Here is a 16714-nt window from a genome sequence, read left to right on the forward strand (position 1 = left end):
TCCCACTCTCTCGTCGCGCGTCACACAACGAATTCAATTTGTGTTCCTGAATTCTGTTGGAGAAAATATTCAATTTTTACAAAGTTGTACTCGCAGAACAGTGTTTCAACGGATATTTGACTTTTTAAAACCTAAATTAAAGGTTAACATTATCTTTCAAGACAAATAAGTTAATTAGGTAGTAAATAGGTACTAGACGACTTCAAGCAAGTCTTAATAGAAAGATATGTTTTTTTTTTTAATAAATAAATATGTAAGCGAGAAATTCACCTTCAATAAACACAAATCTTTACATTCGGTATACCTATGGAACAAAAGCCTAGTCTATAAGTAATAGTTACTTGATATTTTCAAAATCCAACCACAATATGCAACGTCACGCCTTTTATCGCCGAAGGGGTAGGCAGAGGTACACATTACGGCACGTAATGCTGGTATACAATATCACTTTTCACCATTTGTGTTATAAGTCAAAATCCAACTACAATCTAACAACAAAACTACTTACATAATATAAACACTTATATAGGTAAATGCCGAGAGGATTCGAGGAAGCGACCCACATTTCCTCAAGTGTAGTTACCGTGCGATGCTGCAGCAGAGACAGGTGTTACAGGTGCTACTGAGCTTGACTGCCCGGAGCTAAGTGTCAGGAGGCGACGGCTGGCATATAGACTCACAGATTTATGTACTGTGAACCTCCTGTATATATATAGGTACAAGATTCTCCCTTATACGGGCTGTGTCGTGTAGTAAGTAGTGTGTAAAGAGCAGCTTTGATTCTGACAAGTAGGTATATTATGTATTACTTTACTTAGATATTGTTGTCGAGTGGGTCGATCTGTCGTAAGTTAGGGGTCTGGGGTAAGATTTCTGTGTCCTGTAACTACATTTTTGGGTATTTACGAATTTGTTAACGTCTCCATAGGTAATTTTATGGTCAATGTTCTTTCACTATCCAATTTGCATTATCAATCATAACCACAATTTCATTGATCAGTGGTCACTACAAGCTCAATCAACATTATTATGTCAGGACAATTTAAATTAAACAAAAACACCGACTTACGTACAATTATATATGAACAATTTCTCCGCTCCATGTTACCAGGCTATCAGCGCCATCAGAAGGTTACACCAATAAGATAAGCCGTAAGCCGACCTTTTCCTGAAACTCCTATAATAAGCAGAGACCGCACAATTTGTTCAACCTCTTTTATAAGCTACAAAAAAGCAAAAAAGATTATACTTTTTGTTACGTCTTTTGTAAATACTTATATAGAACCTACATATACTAGCTTTTCCGCAGCAGTTTTGTAGTGTCGTGTTGGATAAACGTACCTAATAATGCAATTATAAAATTCAATCTCCTTTCAATCAAATCAAATGGGTACTAGAAAAGCGAGTACGAAAAAACTGACATTAGGTATATTAGAAAATCTTAGTGTAGATAAAATAAATTGTAATATCTTAGTACGTAGATTACCTACCACTCTACCATGGGCAAGGGTAGCCATACCTATTCCAGGGTCCTAGCACATAGAAGCAGTTAGAACGGGGTGGTTTTAAGTCATTCAGAATCTGGATCTGACTGTGACAAACGTAAACAACCTTATATTAAAACAAAATTAAAGCATGTTTTAAAACAAACAAATGTTTCTTAATGTTGTTTTAACCAGTACGCGAACAAGTAAACAACATTTATAATTCATAATATTCCGCGCAAACAGAGCGAGAGTTACAGAGAGTCGTCATAAAATAATAAATGACAGCCGTGATATAGGAAACGCATAATTAAATTAACTGTCTTTGAGCCATCACCGTGGAATATTAAATGAATCCACCCTTACAATGCCAACCATGGCTCGTTACAGTAATTAATTAAGTAAACCTGTTTCCAGATTGATTAATTTAATTTTACCTGAAAATGTAGGGGATACCTAACTACTAAAGCTACTGATCCAGACCTACCTGCTTAAGTCTTGCCTCTCACACCTTATTAATCTCTTAGTTAACTTTAAGAAGTAAATTTTTATTCGTAAATATTAAAATGAAATTATTTACACTATTTAACCACCATAGGTACTCAAAATAGATCAAAAATGTAGAAACCAGAATTCTCATCACGTCAGTGGTTGATATGACGGTAGCTAGCTGTTTAAAGACTTTAAATGCCAACGAAAATCTGTTGAAGGCAAATCCCCCGCTTGCACCGGTCACTTTTGGCGTGACCCCCATGGCGTTTAATGTGCAAAGCAACGTGTATGTATGGATCGGAAAGTATCTTCTCACAGGATAGGAGAATACCACCGTAAAGACATCACGACTTGGGTGGGTGTACGTACACACCACTTGGTGAGTACAATACTACAAATTAAACGTTTATTTCAGGTTGGTATATAAAATAAATAACGCTAGAAGTACTATGTTAAATTAAAACAAAATATCAAGCTAAAATGGTCTTTATTATAATAATAATACATAATTATGAATCTCTTACACTAGGGTCTCCATTAGCCAATACGGGAAGACCCCATTTATATAATAAACGCTATATTTATGAGGTATTTATTCATTAACAACTTCTACAATAAATATTTAATCGAATTTGACTTACTAGAATATAATATCAAGGTAAATGATTGCTTATATTGGTGTAAACTATTATAATCACAAATGTTTTATTATTATGTAAAATCTTAATGTGCGAATCTTCGTTTTAATATTTATTTACGGGAGTTAAAAGATTATTTTAATATCAAATGGCTAGTGATAGTCTAGGAGCCGTTTTAAAAAACTGTATCTGAATTATTAGTCTTTAAGTAACAACCGATTGGTACTAACTTGTGCCGATAATCTAGAGAGTGCAAAAAATACTATGGAAGAACCCTTGAATGTAGTATTCATTATATAATTACATTATTGCATTTACTTTCTCTCTGAAGTATTTATCTAGTGTCAAATGCGACGAAGATTATTTCATACCTCGCAATATCTAGCTGTTCACTGCAAATCTTACTTTGATTATAATATAATTCGAATCAACCAATCATCTACTTCCAATACTACGATATCACTAACATGCTTAAACATTAATTTATTTGATTTCGTTAGTAATTAGGATTTTTCATTTTATTATCACATTTTTAATTTTAGACAATTTGTTTAATTAAGACTAGCCACTGGATCTAGATAGTCTAAGCTAGATTTATCAAAAGTTCTATAAGAATTCAGTAATTATAAAACCAATTTCAAACCATGGGACCATCTACAAACGCTTAACCCGTCCTAAAAACAATAGCATGTGTTCAAAACGTAAATAAAGGAATAGAAAAAAAGAAAGAAAATAAAACAAAAATAAAATAAATTCAAAAAAGAATTTTACTAAAGTACACACGACAGAGTGCATCAGATATATACATAATACGTTTGTTTGTATACCCGTTTAATACAATCACGTGACATGTCCGACTGTCCGAGCGACACATGAACATTGAACAACACTTCTATACATATATTGACATTATAACTACTTACAAATACACGCCATTTTACTTCCTATTACCGAAGGGAACAATTCACTTTCCAAAATCTACTTACTAACACTACGCGTCAATAATTGAGATGCAATTATCAACTTTATTGCATTAAGAACATGGTTTAATGTTTAAAGCAATCACTTAGATTTTGTGTACAGTGATTGTGGTTTGTACAAAGCATAGCAGCTTATCACAGTTCAGTTTTAAAGCAAATTTCGCAATAGAACAGAAGCCTTAGTACGAGTTTACTTTACGTTGAACGAGATCAAAACTAGAGCGGGTACGGCGCACTGATTGGCCGGCGCGAATGGACCGACCAATCAAAGCACCTAATGCGCTCTTGTTTCGATTTCGTTCAACGTAAAGCAAACTCATACTAAGGGTACAATTACCGGTTTAGCATACCATTCCCTCGGTAAACGGGGCACAAACTGATACAAATATATACTTTTGTATATGTATGAACATAGGATAATATACTGACATGCAGGTTGCATCAAAACACTATAACAAAATTGTACACACCCCTATATTACTTTGGCAAGAACTCACCGAATTCAACAATAATAAAAAACTTGACATCACGATTATAGTAATTATTTGCATTCGAATTGTTTGTTTGTCATGATATTAAAACGTACATTTTATTTGATTGTATCATTATATATAACATAGAAATTGAATTACTACTATTATATCAAATAGTGGTGGAAGATTTTGATTAATTCACAATTTTGAGATATTTTCTCTTGTCGATGAACGGGGACTAAAGAAATTCTGGAAGTATTTTGATCAGTTACTTTATTTTTTGTTAAGATACCTTTTATTGCTTACATCGATACGAGAAAATATCTCAATAATCCGTACATTATACATAGAAGAAGAATAATTAAAAATGAACAGTAAAATTGAAGGATTTGATGAATTATTCATATTATTTTGTCTTTTATTTATACAGCATTAATATTAGTCACTAGATTTAAAAAGGCATCTGGTATCTGGTAAGTAAAGGTCATACTGCTGTCGTTACAATATTAATTATCTGTGAAAAAGTCGCATTTTAGCGTCCAAGGCATTATTCTAATACCTAAACCTACTCAAAATTGAAAAAAAGCTACATGATAACATTTTTTTGGTACGTAATTTGTTTTTTTTTCTCAAAATCACTTATAAACTACGATTGATAGGTTATACATAGTCATGTATTTAGTATTTAGCAGTTTTATCTTTCTTATCTCAAGTAAACCTTAAATTCTAATGTCGGAATAATGCACATTAGTTCTCAGATGGATTTCTAAAAATATTTTCTAATAGAATACTATATACGCATAAATAATGTTATAGATACTCTATTCAAATTGTTTTAGGCTGAAGCGATCATACCTTTGCTTGTTGATTTTAAAAAAGAGCTGAAGCAAAGGCGTTTTCTGTTCAGCCTTGTTTGATAAAACTACGGGTAGATAGATCTCTTATGTTCTGATGTTTGCATCATGGGCAGTCTTTGGTGATTCTCTTTTTAATAAAGTTCTAATTACCTTATCGATTTGGAAGTATTTATTAATTAGTCTGATGAATTGAATTTTCAAATTGTTGATGTTTTGGTGCATTCATACACTGTCAAGTTTCCATCTCAATCCTTGAATAAAAGAACTATTCGAAATAGCCTCCAGTTTACAATTAAATAAGTAGTATTTTTATACAAATACAATCACCAAACCTCCTATAGATAGCTTTCTCCTATATTTGACAGTGTACGAACGTCACAAAAACGTTGTAAGTAATTCTTACACATTCATTTATCCTTATAAATACCATTCATTTATTTGAAAACCAGTTTCTATGACTACAAGTACTTCTAAATTCACAACTTTGTCCTCCACACACAAGATCTGCGATAACTACTCTTATTCCATTGAAATAAAGACACTATTTGATTACAAAATGTTCATTCTAAACTTTCCTTTTCATATTAGATGAAACGAAGCCACATTTCTTATTACTTGAGCTATTCAATAATGATCTTCTTATCCAAAGCTTTAGTGCCGAGATTGCCTTGCACTATATCTATGTAATAATTCGATTCCTCTTCAAACACTACCTCCTATGTTAATATACTAACTTGAAACACACGAACGATTGAAAAGAAATAATATTTTTGAGTTATTAAAACAAAATTTTTCGCTATATTAAAATACTAAAAGTACCATTTCACCTTCACTTTATTTATAAATACGAAATTATATCAAAACAATAGCACGATTCAAATAATAATAATTAATATAAAAAAAGCTTGGATCAAAACAAAACTTGTTTTCACTATTTCGAAATTCAATATTATTCTTATGTATATGATTTCTTGTCAGATTTCAAGATTCTAGTTCGTCTAACTCTCATACATTCAAACTAGCCAATCAAAAGCTTAGCAAACATATTGCGACGTTCAACCGACCAATCACCGTTCTTTGAAGACAAAAACCTTTAAGATTTCTGAAGTAAGCTAACACTGAGCAAATTGGTTTTTAATATAGGTATAAAATTTTAAAGGTTTTTATCATTATTGGCGATAAATTCCAATTGAGTTTAAAGATACTCTCTGCTTGCGAAAATAGACCTTATAATCAAGCGTTAACATTCATATTCCTGTCTCTAGTGATACAGTTACCAGCACATCAAGTTACCACTTACTTAGAGTCGGTATTGACTTAACCAATCTTAACCAAAGTTGCTTACTGATACTGCTTCCCTAAGTGGAGAAGTGTAGGTTCGACTATTGCATGGATTCTTTTCTTTTAAAGCATATAGGAGCCAGATAGAGTGTTTGTCTGACTTTCTCAATTGATTTTGCTTCCCCAAGTCCACAGCATACTTAGTAGGTTTATACAATTTAATTGATGCCAATGTCATAGATGTTTCTAACAATAGAAATCGGCTTAAAGTAATTTTCGAAGCATGGTGTTCCCCAAACATCTGCAGTTAATTTCCAACCTTAAAGCATTGCAATAAAGTGGAAATTCCATTACACGTTAGTATAACTTGATGTGCTTGGCCGTAACAAACATTCCTTTTACACATAATACATAGAAACCAATCACCTTATGTTAGTTTAGACCATGAGCTTCCCATTCTGTTTGATCTCTCCATTGCTCTTGTTCTCAGTTTCTGGTGAACGCTTGGTGCAATGTTTGATGCAGCGCAGGAGTGGAGACACGAGGAGTACCAGGCCTGAGACACCGATGAAGACTCCGGCTAAGTAGAATGAAAGGTCGTAGGAACCTGTCACGTCGTACACCCAGCCTGGAAACAGATATTAGGAGTTACATTTTGAAGTGTGGTTGGGAGCATAATTTAGGTAGTACACACATTATAGGGAATAAATAAGTTTTCTGTTAAGTCATGATTAAATAAGCAAATCGGGCTTATTTTTACACGAATACGCCCGAATACTGAAACGCTACTCAATTTTAAGTTGTATTTAAATATCGTGCTATCTCTGTCATTTTACAATATTTTTTTTTTATTTCAAACTTTTTACAGTGTTCTTTTCACGTTAGCATAATCGCTAGTGCCCAGTGATTTTTTCAACCATGTTATTTACAAATAAATGTGCATTTAGCAAATAAAATTTAGATCCAAAATAACAAAGGATGTTTCATAAACTGAATTAAATATGAATATCGTAAAAAAGGATTTTTGAGACTGAAGTAAAACCTAACTATTGTCAGAAAAGTACTAACCAGCTAAAGGCGGCCCAATTAAATTAGCAACTCCTTGAATGAGCAAGAGGAATCCGTAGGCATTGGTGAACTTCTCCAGCGTGATCTGTTCCACCAGTATGATGCTGGTGAGGGAGTAGTTGGCCGCGATGCAGGCTCCGAAGGCGCCTGATGCCGAGGCCAGCGTGAAGTAGCTGCCCAGCAGCGGCATGATCAGCGTCACCAGGCCACACGCCACCATGCACCCGGCGTACACTATGCTCGCGTTCACGCACTGGAAGTCGCCCACCCAGCCTAGTAGGATCTGGAATTGAGATATGATGTCGTTATGAGATTGTTTTGGTAAGTAAAAGTCAATTAAGAAATATAATATCATTATATAAGTTTTTTATAGGATCAGCATCATCCAACTATCTCTAGAGCCCATAGCACTAGAAGAGATTCAAGTAGGCTTTCAATAAAGTAGTGCGTTCTTTTATTTAAATTGTATCAGTTCGAAAAAGGTATGTTTATTAGATCTACATTTTTCTAATTAGGATTTCTTAGTTTCTTAAGTTGCGAGGCTACTCTATGTAAAATAGGGATAGAATCTAAGTAATTCCAGTCTCACTTAATCAAGTAGAAGCTACAAAATAGGGATAGAATCTAAGTAATTCCAGTCTCACTTAATCAAGTAGAAGCTTCAAAATAGGGATAGAATCTAAGTAATTCCAGTCTCACTTAATCAAGTAGAAGCTTCAAAATAGGGCTAGAATCCAAGTAATTCCAGTCTCATTTAACTAAATACAAGCTTCAAAATAAACTATCAGAGAATGTAAGATGATCACTTATTTGCACGCGTTCCTTTACTCGTAAACGAAAGTTGTGTTTACGATCCATCGACCTTCGATGCAGTATAAAAAGCCTTTAGATTACATTGCAAATGTTATGTAATATTGACCTTTAGATTAAATTATAGATATTGCATACACATCAATTTGTGGCATACAAATAATTTAGAGACAAAATACATGTTATCATATATTAAGTTTTTATCAATATAGGCTAATAGTACCTAGTAGGTACAATATTCAAATCTGAATTGACCTCTGCTTCATAACTAGAAAGTTATCTGTCATTGACATATATTTGAACATAGTTAAACTCAAACAGCAACACATTCTACAGACAACGTCTCTTGAACTCTCGAACCTTAGAACTCAATTATTTTTTGTTTTTTCCAGTCGCACTAAAACAAAACTTGTTTCCAAATGATACAACAAGCATAAGCATACAAAAATACGAAAGTACAGTTGAGGCGTAGTATAAAGAGTACAAATCAAAACATCCTTATTTCCAATCAATAATAAATTACAATAATTACATAATTTATCAGTACTGTACTTACACATGCTACTTGTGTGCTTACGTAACGCAGTCTGTCTGTTATCAGTCGTATATAAGATGATTTAAATGGGTCAAGTTAAACGTTGCTCAAAAATGATAACGGTGATAAGGAAAGGGTTACTCTCGCAGCGCAACAAGTACTAGTTTTAAATGAGGCATATAGGAAGTGAATTTAGAGATTTTCTTTGCAAACTCATTGTTATTTAAATAGCTAATTAATTATACTATTTTACAGAAGGCCCAAAAGGAGATGGCGGTACGAACTCAATATCTATGACAAAGATTGACCGCACAAAGCTTTACACAGAGAGAAGTGTGGGGAGGTCTTTGCTCAACAGTAAGACGATCATGGCTGAAATGTAGAGATTTTTGCCTAACAGTAGGACAATCATGATTGAAATCTAGAAGTCAACAGTAGAATGACCATGGTTGAAATCGAAATTTATTTTACAAAATAACGTAACAAACGAAAAAAAAATAACTATTGCTCTGAGAATGAAACCAGTGACATCTTTAAATGCATTAAGACTGTCTTTCATACTATGTATTTTGCTAGTATAAAAAAAAATCAACTGACCTCTCCAAACATGTTCAATATCCCGATGATAGAGATGAGCATCGATGACTGTGACTCGTTGAAGCCCATGCTCATGCCGCTGTCAGCGATGTACACGTAGGGTACGTCGTACCACATGTACAGCAGGAAGTTGGAGATGGCGAATATCAGGAACGCAGGGTTCAAGAAGTGGGAGAAGTCCAGCACATCCACTGCCAGGTCCCAGAAGTCCCATAGGCCTGCATACCATTGCACCTGGAAATTTTGAAGATGGTTGTTGTTTAAGAGGTAATGTTGAAGGTGGGTAAAATAATTATCTCTGCCTTGTATAATGGTAAACAAAGTCTGTCTCTTTGTCTAGCTGTTAGCGATTAATTGTAAAATTATCAAATGGAATTTTATGCGGTTTTCACAAATGATTCTTGAGACAAGTCTACCTTGAACGTGAAAACGCTTAAACAATTTAAGCAGTAAAACAGTTTATGCCTAGGAATGTAATTACTTTAATAAAGTAGGTATTTCCAAAAGTCAACGTTGTTTATTGTTAACTTGGTTTACTCAGTTGAGCTATAAGCGACATTGCATCTGTATTCTATTAAGAGAATTGCAAAATAGTAGTAATTTGTAATTACCTTTTCCTTGGCAATGGTGGTCATGGAGTTCCTGAAGATGTTGGGGCAGGAGGAAGCTCTGAGTCGGTACCGGTTGATGTTAAGCATGGCGCCGCGGTACGTCAGCGAGTGGCGGTGCACGCGCAGGTCCTTCAGGAAGGCGGGCGGCTTCTTCGTGGAGCCCGTCGCCTGCCGCCGCAGCCACAGCGACAGCGCCGCCTTGTCGTTGATGGGCGCCGAGCTGGGCGCCGGCGGCCGCGACGTGCTGGTGGGCGACAGCGCCCCGGGCGACCCCGCGCCCGGCGACATCAGCGCGCGCGGCGGCGACTGCTCGTGCAGCCGCCCGCTGTCACTGAAGCTCCTCGACGGGAGCATCACTCCCGGGTAGTTCTGCGCCAGAATGGCGTACGCTCGACCCCTGTTCGACATCAACTCGAATACTTCTAGTGACACTCCTTCACCTCCCGTCATGAATGTTGGCAAGTCCACTAGAGAACTAAATTGTGGGACGATTGGTGATGTTACTGTTTCTATGTCAACTGTTTCATTCGCTTTCGTAGAACCAGCAGCACTACTCTTACTGTCCGAGAAACTATCTGCTGAAGACGCTTGATAACGCTTTAACCGCTTTCTTTCTCTTTTTCTTTTCCTTTCTTTGGCCCTTTCCTCATTCATTGTGGTTGTCCACGGCAAGTCTCTGAACAACAATCCACACACTGCCATATTTAAAAATAAGCCAGCTAATATTAACGTGGTGCCACGCCACCCATATTCATCTAATAATACGTAGGTCAGGGGCGCGAACACAAATGTTCCGATGCCACTGCCACACACCGAAATTCCGGTGGCTAAGGAACGTTTCTTCTCAAAGTAATAAGCTACTATAACTACTGCTGCCACGTAACACAGACTCAATCCGAATCCAGCCATGATACCGAACGTCAAAAACAATGTCTCCATATTATCTACGAATGCCGATATGACGAATCCTATAGCAGCTAGAATCGAGCCGAATATCGTCATCCGTCGACAACCGTACCTATCCGTGAGGAAGCTCGCGATGGGCCCGGACAGCAGCGGCATCGCCATGAAGATACCGGCGATCCAGGCCGTCTTGCCTTTACTCTCGCCGAAATACTCCAGGAAATGTGGGAAGAAGACACCGAAGCTGAACGTGATGCCATCGGCGATGAGGTTGACCATGAAGGAGGCGAACACGACGACCCAGCCCCAGCCGCCGTCGGGCGGGCGCGCCTCGGCGATGGACACGTCCTCGTCGTCCGAGGAGCTGGAGCTGGTGCTGGAGCCCGACACGGACACAGCCGCGGGGGGCGACTGCGCGTCGAACTGCACGTGCAGCGGCCGCCCGTTGTGCTTGCGCGCGACATTCTCACTGATAGCACTGACACTGAGCGGATCCCGGAGCAAGGGCTCGCTTTCGGGGATAGAAGCTAACGCGCGCGGCGCGGGCCGCGGAGTCTCTGGCTCGTTTAAGGCCTCCGCGGGCGGGGCTGAGGTATCGATGGTTTCGCGGGGTCCTCCTTGGAGCGGCCGATGGTTCGCGCAGTCCGGCGTCGGCGAGAGGCGCGCGCGGTCCATTCCGGCAGGGCGCGGCGAAACTGCGCACGCAGCGTGTGCAGCGCGTGATCAGCAGTCCGCCGGGCTTCCATGCGGACACCACACCACCGCCGTGACCTCATGCTGCAACAACACAACACTCTACTTACTCATACATACAACACAACATTATAATCTTAATACTAATTGCTACACTTTGTAACCAACACCCTAATCCACCCTACAAGCGCGCACAGTAAACACAATCACACATCTCACCACTTTTAAACTGATTCGATATTCCACTGCAGATTTATTTGATTTATCTCCAAGTAATGTCTTGTCACCTGACCTACGCACATACGAATAAGCCGAGCGGCCAGTCCTCTCTAATTGGCTCTTTTCTATCAACTGAAATAGGAAACGAGTATAATGGACGTTCGTTCATCTGCAGCGGATGCTCCAAGTGCTAAATCGTCGATCTGCAGAGACCGTTGATTGGTGGACAATGGACGCGCCCAGAGGCCATGCAAAGACCGCTTCTTGTATTTATAGATGTGGACATGAACATCTTGAGGAGTGCTCAACTGTCGTTTGTTGAGTTATAACAAACTACATACTGGGCTTCTACATATGTATTACAATTTATTGCTATTTTTATGACAGCTAAACGATAAGTTTGTTATACGAGGTTCATCATTACTTTTAAACACGTAAATTTTCTATGTAGATTGCGAACAAAAATAGCGTGACACTAACTAGACCACTCTGCCTGCCCTAAGATTTCGGTCTCAGTAGCGACCTCTGTCCTAAATCCTAATTAACTCGACCTCTGCCACTTACACTTAGATATCTCCGACATAATTGTTTTACTCCAGGGCCGACATCCGACAATTATTGCGTACATGTCAGATAGGTATATTGCGTTAATTACAATAATAAGTTCGAGATCTTAATAAATATATCTTAGTAAATCTTACGAGAAAATTTTGCGTAACCACGGACCATGACTTCTATACACAAAGGTACTATACAGACAAGATAATCAATACGTTTTATAATTCATAAAATACACATTTTTATGCTACGTTCACATAGGTATCAGCATCCCTAAATGAAATATGATCACTTTGAAGCCGCTCATTTTTATGGTGACCCTCAGCCCTCAGGCCCTCGGGACACATTTTTTATTCCTCTGGTGAAAAAGTTTAATAAAAACAAAAAGTTAAAAACGCCCGTAGAGAATGTAGCTTTTTCGAGAACATTTTTTTATCATCTGGGAATACACGAACATGTTTCAAAAGTTGTCGGACACGTCTGGCAAAGGCGACCTGGCTTTTGTTACGGCGCGAGACGACCTATAGACCTAAGCACTCTCGTGGCCTTTTTGCAATGAGCCGTTGAAGTTCTCTCACAATATCTCCGTACTTATACAGTCAGCAGATTCACTCTAAAATTACTAAAGTTACCACATTTTGCTGTGTAATGTTGAAGTTTTCATAAACTTGAGCACAATAACGGGACCCATGTACTCAAATAACAAATAACTAGTTTTAGTTCAAACAATATAAGTTCTGAAGTACCAACCTATATTTACAGTGTCACGTTTAACAAGGAACGTTCCAAATGAAGGACAAATAAACGAATTGGGAGGTTTGTTACGTGATGTTAATTAACTAATTAGTGTGTCGTAATCCTTCGTCACACTTCAGATTCCTGGTACAAGCCCCGTCACTTTGTAGCCTCACAGCAGGATTTAATAATGTGTTGTATTACATTTTGCTTTGAAATATCCAGTCCACGTGACAAATATTTCGGTGGGGACAATCTGTTTTTATGACAGATTCAAGTAGGAGATTCAGTATGGCCCTGACACGTTTGTTATAACGTCGAGTCAACCGATCATGGTTTTAATTAGTTACGTAATTTTTAGGAATTGATAATGAAAGATATTTTAAAATAGAAATGGAACGAGAAGTTTAACTTCTTAACAGTTTGAACGGTAGATCCGAGAATACCTACATTTAGAATATTCCCCGAAACACCTTGGCTCTATTTTTGGCAGCGTATTGAAATGTTTCATTAAATTTTCATATCTAGGCGCGTCTGTGGTGAATCTGCGAGCTATGTCCTGTTCGGTCGACCGCATTGCACCATGTATGATATGACCTGTTTCTGAACAGGGTCACCTGCGCTGCCAGGTTGCATTAGCCTATATTTCTGATTAGCCTGCATGTTCAAAACGCGTATACAGCCTGTTGTTGCCACGGTAACACTACAACGTAACGAAGAGCGAGCCCTGCCCGATCATAAATTAAAATTTCGAAACACCCGATGTAATATTTATACAGCTTTACTTCATAGTGCTTACGGACTGACTTTCAGTAAATCTAGGCTAAGGCGTTGTTTGCACAGTCATAAGAAACAATTCCAGGCTCAGTTTATGTTCGTGTTTGCGTATTGCGTTGAGTCGTCAAGTCGCCAGCCTGTAATTCCATTCGGCTTTACAAACAGGTCACATAACAAAAAATAACGTCGAAAGGTCACCGAATAACATGTTTACCATTTAGAACTTTTGTGGTTATTCGCTGTTACAATTCCAGTTCAGTTCGTAAAAGTTAACAATTTATAGAATACAATGAATTCGTGCCGCGTGTTCTGCTGAATGTTAGGCAATTTTGTTGCTTTCCATTGAAAATAACAGACAGCGATTCGATTGAATGGCAAAGGGTTTATTGGAAGCAACGTTAGCGTTGGCACATAACTGGACACGATTCGCTGCTTTGTTTTATAAACGAAGTTGAGGGATGTTTTCAATTTGAAAGGTTTTTAGAATAGTTCATTAACTTTTTTGTTATCAAATGGGATCCCATGCAAGAAGAAAAATGGAAGGTTTCCCTTCGACGAACTATCGTAGTGAAAGGACATTTATCTGTACCCACATACATAGTATAATATGTGTGCGTCTGTGTGTAGCAAAACATTAACTTTTTGTTCAGCATCAAATGGGATCCCATGAAAGAAGGAAAATGGAAGTTTTCCGTACAACGAACTTACAACAAATACGTACTAAAATTTGAAAGAAGAGTCGACAGTTTTTAATGACTCATATCGATCCAAGATTGTACGAGACACAGATACAGATTCCAATTAGGTAAGCACGTAACACGTGATTTTTTATTTAAATCCTAGAGGATAACATTCTTATTCCCTGTAACCGAGTAATAGAACATTAAAACTTTACGACCATGAAAAATATACGAAATACCTATGTAACGTGGGTTTCGAATCGGACTTGCCCTTTAAATATTTAATGTTTTCTGACCGGGAGCCGGGAACATGTGCTCTATACGTACGAATCGTACGAGACTTACCTACGCCTCCGCTGTTTATAGGAGAAATGGGTAATAAATCCAATTTTCCGACATTGACTAGTAGCTAGATACACATGAATCCATTACATTTGAAATAACAGTCGTTGAAAAATAAAATACGTACTTTAAATTGTTTGAATAAAAATGTATTTTCTTTCATCTCTGACTACTTATAGTTACAAGGACAAATCGATTGCTATACAGTTTTGTTATGACTTAGGTTTTTCGGTACGCAAAACTAGATAATCACGTGTATAATACATACCTATCTCACATATTCATTAACGTACGTATTTTCAGTATTTAACACAAAAGTTATTACTGAATTCATACATGTATTACTTACATTAAACGAACGAAAACAAACACAATGAAACGTTAATTATAAAAGCCTTATTCCAAGCTCAGGTCAAAGATCCTTCTTAAAACAATTGTCTTCGGTACAAGACACATTAAGGCGCATTAATTAGTATTTAACTACAAACTACATCTCCATTAGTTGGGATAGAATAAATTGAGTACTTTAAAACAATTAGGCTCATATTAGCATAATAGGTCTACTTAGGACGAATCCAGTAATTTATTCCAGCTACCATCTAATTCGAAAGTGATTAGAAAGTATTTTTGTTCATTTTGCTTCTCTAATTTATTTATTTTTTGTTTATTCTTTGTTTTGTTTACACAACAAATGTTTTGTGTTAATTATCTTTTAAATTAAGCATAATTAATTAGAAAAATATAAGCACAGTCCCTTTTAGGTGAGTTGTAAATACATTCATAGAACATCAGTGTTGCAAGCGTTCATAGGCCACGTAACCGCTTACCATCAGGTGAGCCGTGCGCTATCTTGCCACTTATAAAAGAAACTTCTGTATAGGATGAAGGTCCATTACTTCAGATCCATTACTTCAGACTATCTACTCAATTGCAACATGTATCTCCAAATTCCAATAACTAGTTCTACTCTAAACCAGCGATGAGTCTAGCGCCTTTTCCTATTGCACTAGACCTTGAGCCGAGGTCGATATTGAAATATTTTTATTTTAGTATACAATGTTCCACTTCCTAGATTATTTTTCTTGTGTCTGTTATTATTATTCATGACAGTTTTTTAAAGTGAACTGCGATTAATGAGAGCGAGGGAGTTATTATAGTGAAGTAGATATACATAGTTTTGAGAATTGTTGTTATCTGAACAACTGCCATGTGGCAACTAAATAGCATGACAAAATATCGTCATAATGTGTCATCAGTAGCCAGCAGTATGAACAACGTGATTCCTAACAAACAATTATCACCATATTTTATCTTCAGGTGTTGTTTGTTTAGAAATCTCACATTAACAGGCGCTAATAACACCACATGGTTTGGGACACATGACAGACCGACTGGCCACCTTCCAGACACAGTTTACGTCAAATACTATAAATAATACAAATGTTTGGCAATACAAACTCATCGCCAGAATGGTGGGTGAAGTCGTCTATTTTTTTCGTACCTACAATGTTTTGGGATTTACGACAAATACTTCAAAGCCAAATTGGGAAAATTCCGTCCGGAGCGTAGGAAGAAACTATAGGTCAACTTTCATATTACATATTTCTAAATATAATACTCATAAACTGATACTAGGAAATTGCTACAATTGAATAAATCCTCCCAAATATCGTCAATTGACTTGACGACATGTCTAATGAGATATTACTCAGGTCGCTTATAAATTAGGAAGTAGGAAATGTAATGATTTCTTAATGTATAGATTTTATTAATAAATACATTCTCCGTATAGAGATTAAATATTGGAACTTGCCCATCACAAAGTTCACTGATCCCGCACAAAATAACAATAACACGTTGAATTTAATCTGGCAATCAGTCGCGCCAGTTAGTCTGTTGCTCACAATCAGAACACAAGTGCTTCATTACAACGCTTTATTTATTTCATGGAAATATACAAGAGCTCTTGAATAAAAGATAT

The 16714-nt window shown here is 37.0% G+C and overlaps 1 protein-coding gene across 4 annotated transcripts in view; it reads right to left on the reverse strand.

The window, feature by feature from the left end:
- Positions 1–3363: 3363 nt before the first annotated feature.
- LOC118264776 (uncharacterized) overlaps positions 3364–16714 on the reverse strand; it is a 32525-nt gene continuing 19174 nt past the window's right edge. For 3 of the 4 annotated variants that reach the window (XM_035577404.2, XM_035577407.2, XM_035577405.2), the window contains exons 2-5: positions 9827–11506; positions 9216–9449; positions 7274–7556; positions 3364–6833 (exon numbers count right to left, since the gene is read on the reverse strand). In XM_035577404.2, coding sequence (XP_035433297.2) covers positions 6643–6833; positions 7274–7556; positions 9216–9449; positions 9827–11404 — 2286 coding nt within the window. In that variant the 5' untranslated portion in view covers positions 11405–11506 and the 3' untranslated portion in view covers positions 3364–6642. Of the gene's footprint in view, positions 6834–7273; positions 7557–9215; positions 9450–9826; positions 11507–11641; positions 11773–16714 lie in introns of those variants that run through there. The other variant, XM_035577406.2, reaches the window with a different exon arrangement.

Source organism: Spodoptera frugiperda, chromosome 26 (assembly GCF_023101765.2).
Source record: "Spodoptera frugiperda isolate SF20-4 chromosome 26, AGI-APGP_CSIRO_Sfru_2.0, whole genome shotgun sequence".
Lineage (NCBI taxonomy): Eukaryota > Metazoa > Arthropoda > Insecta > Lepidoptera > Noctuidae > Spodoptera > Spodoptera frugiperda.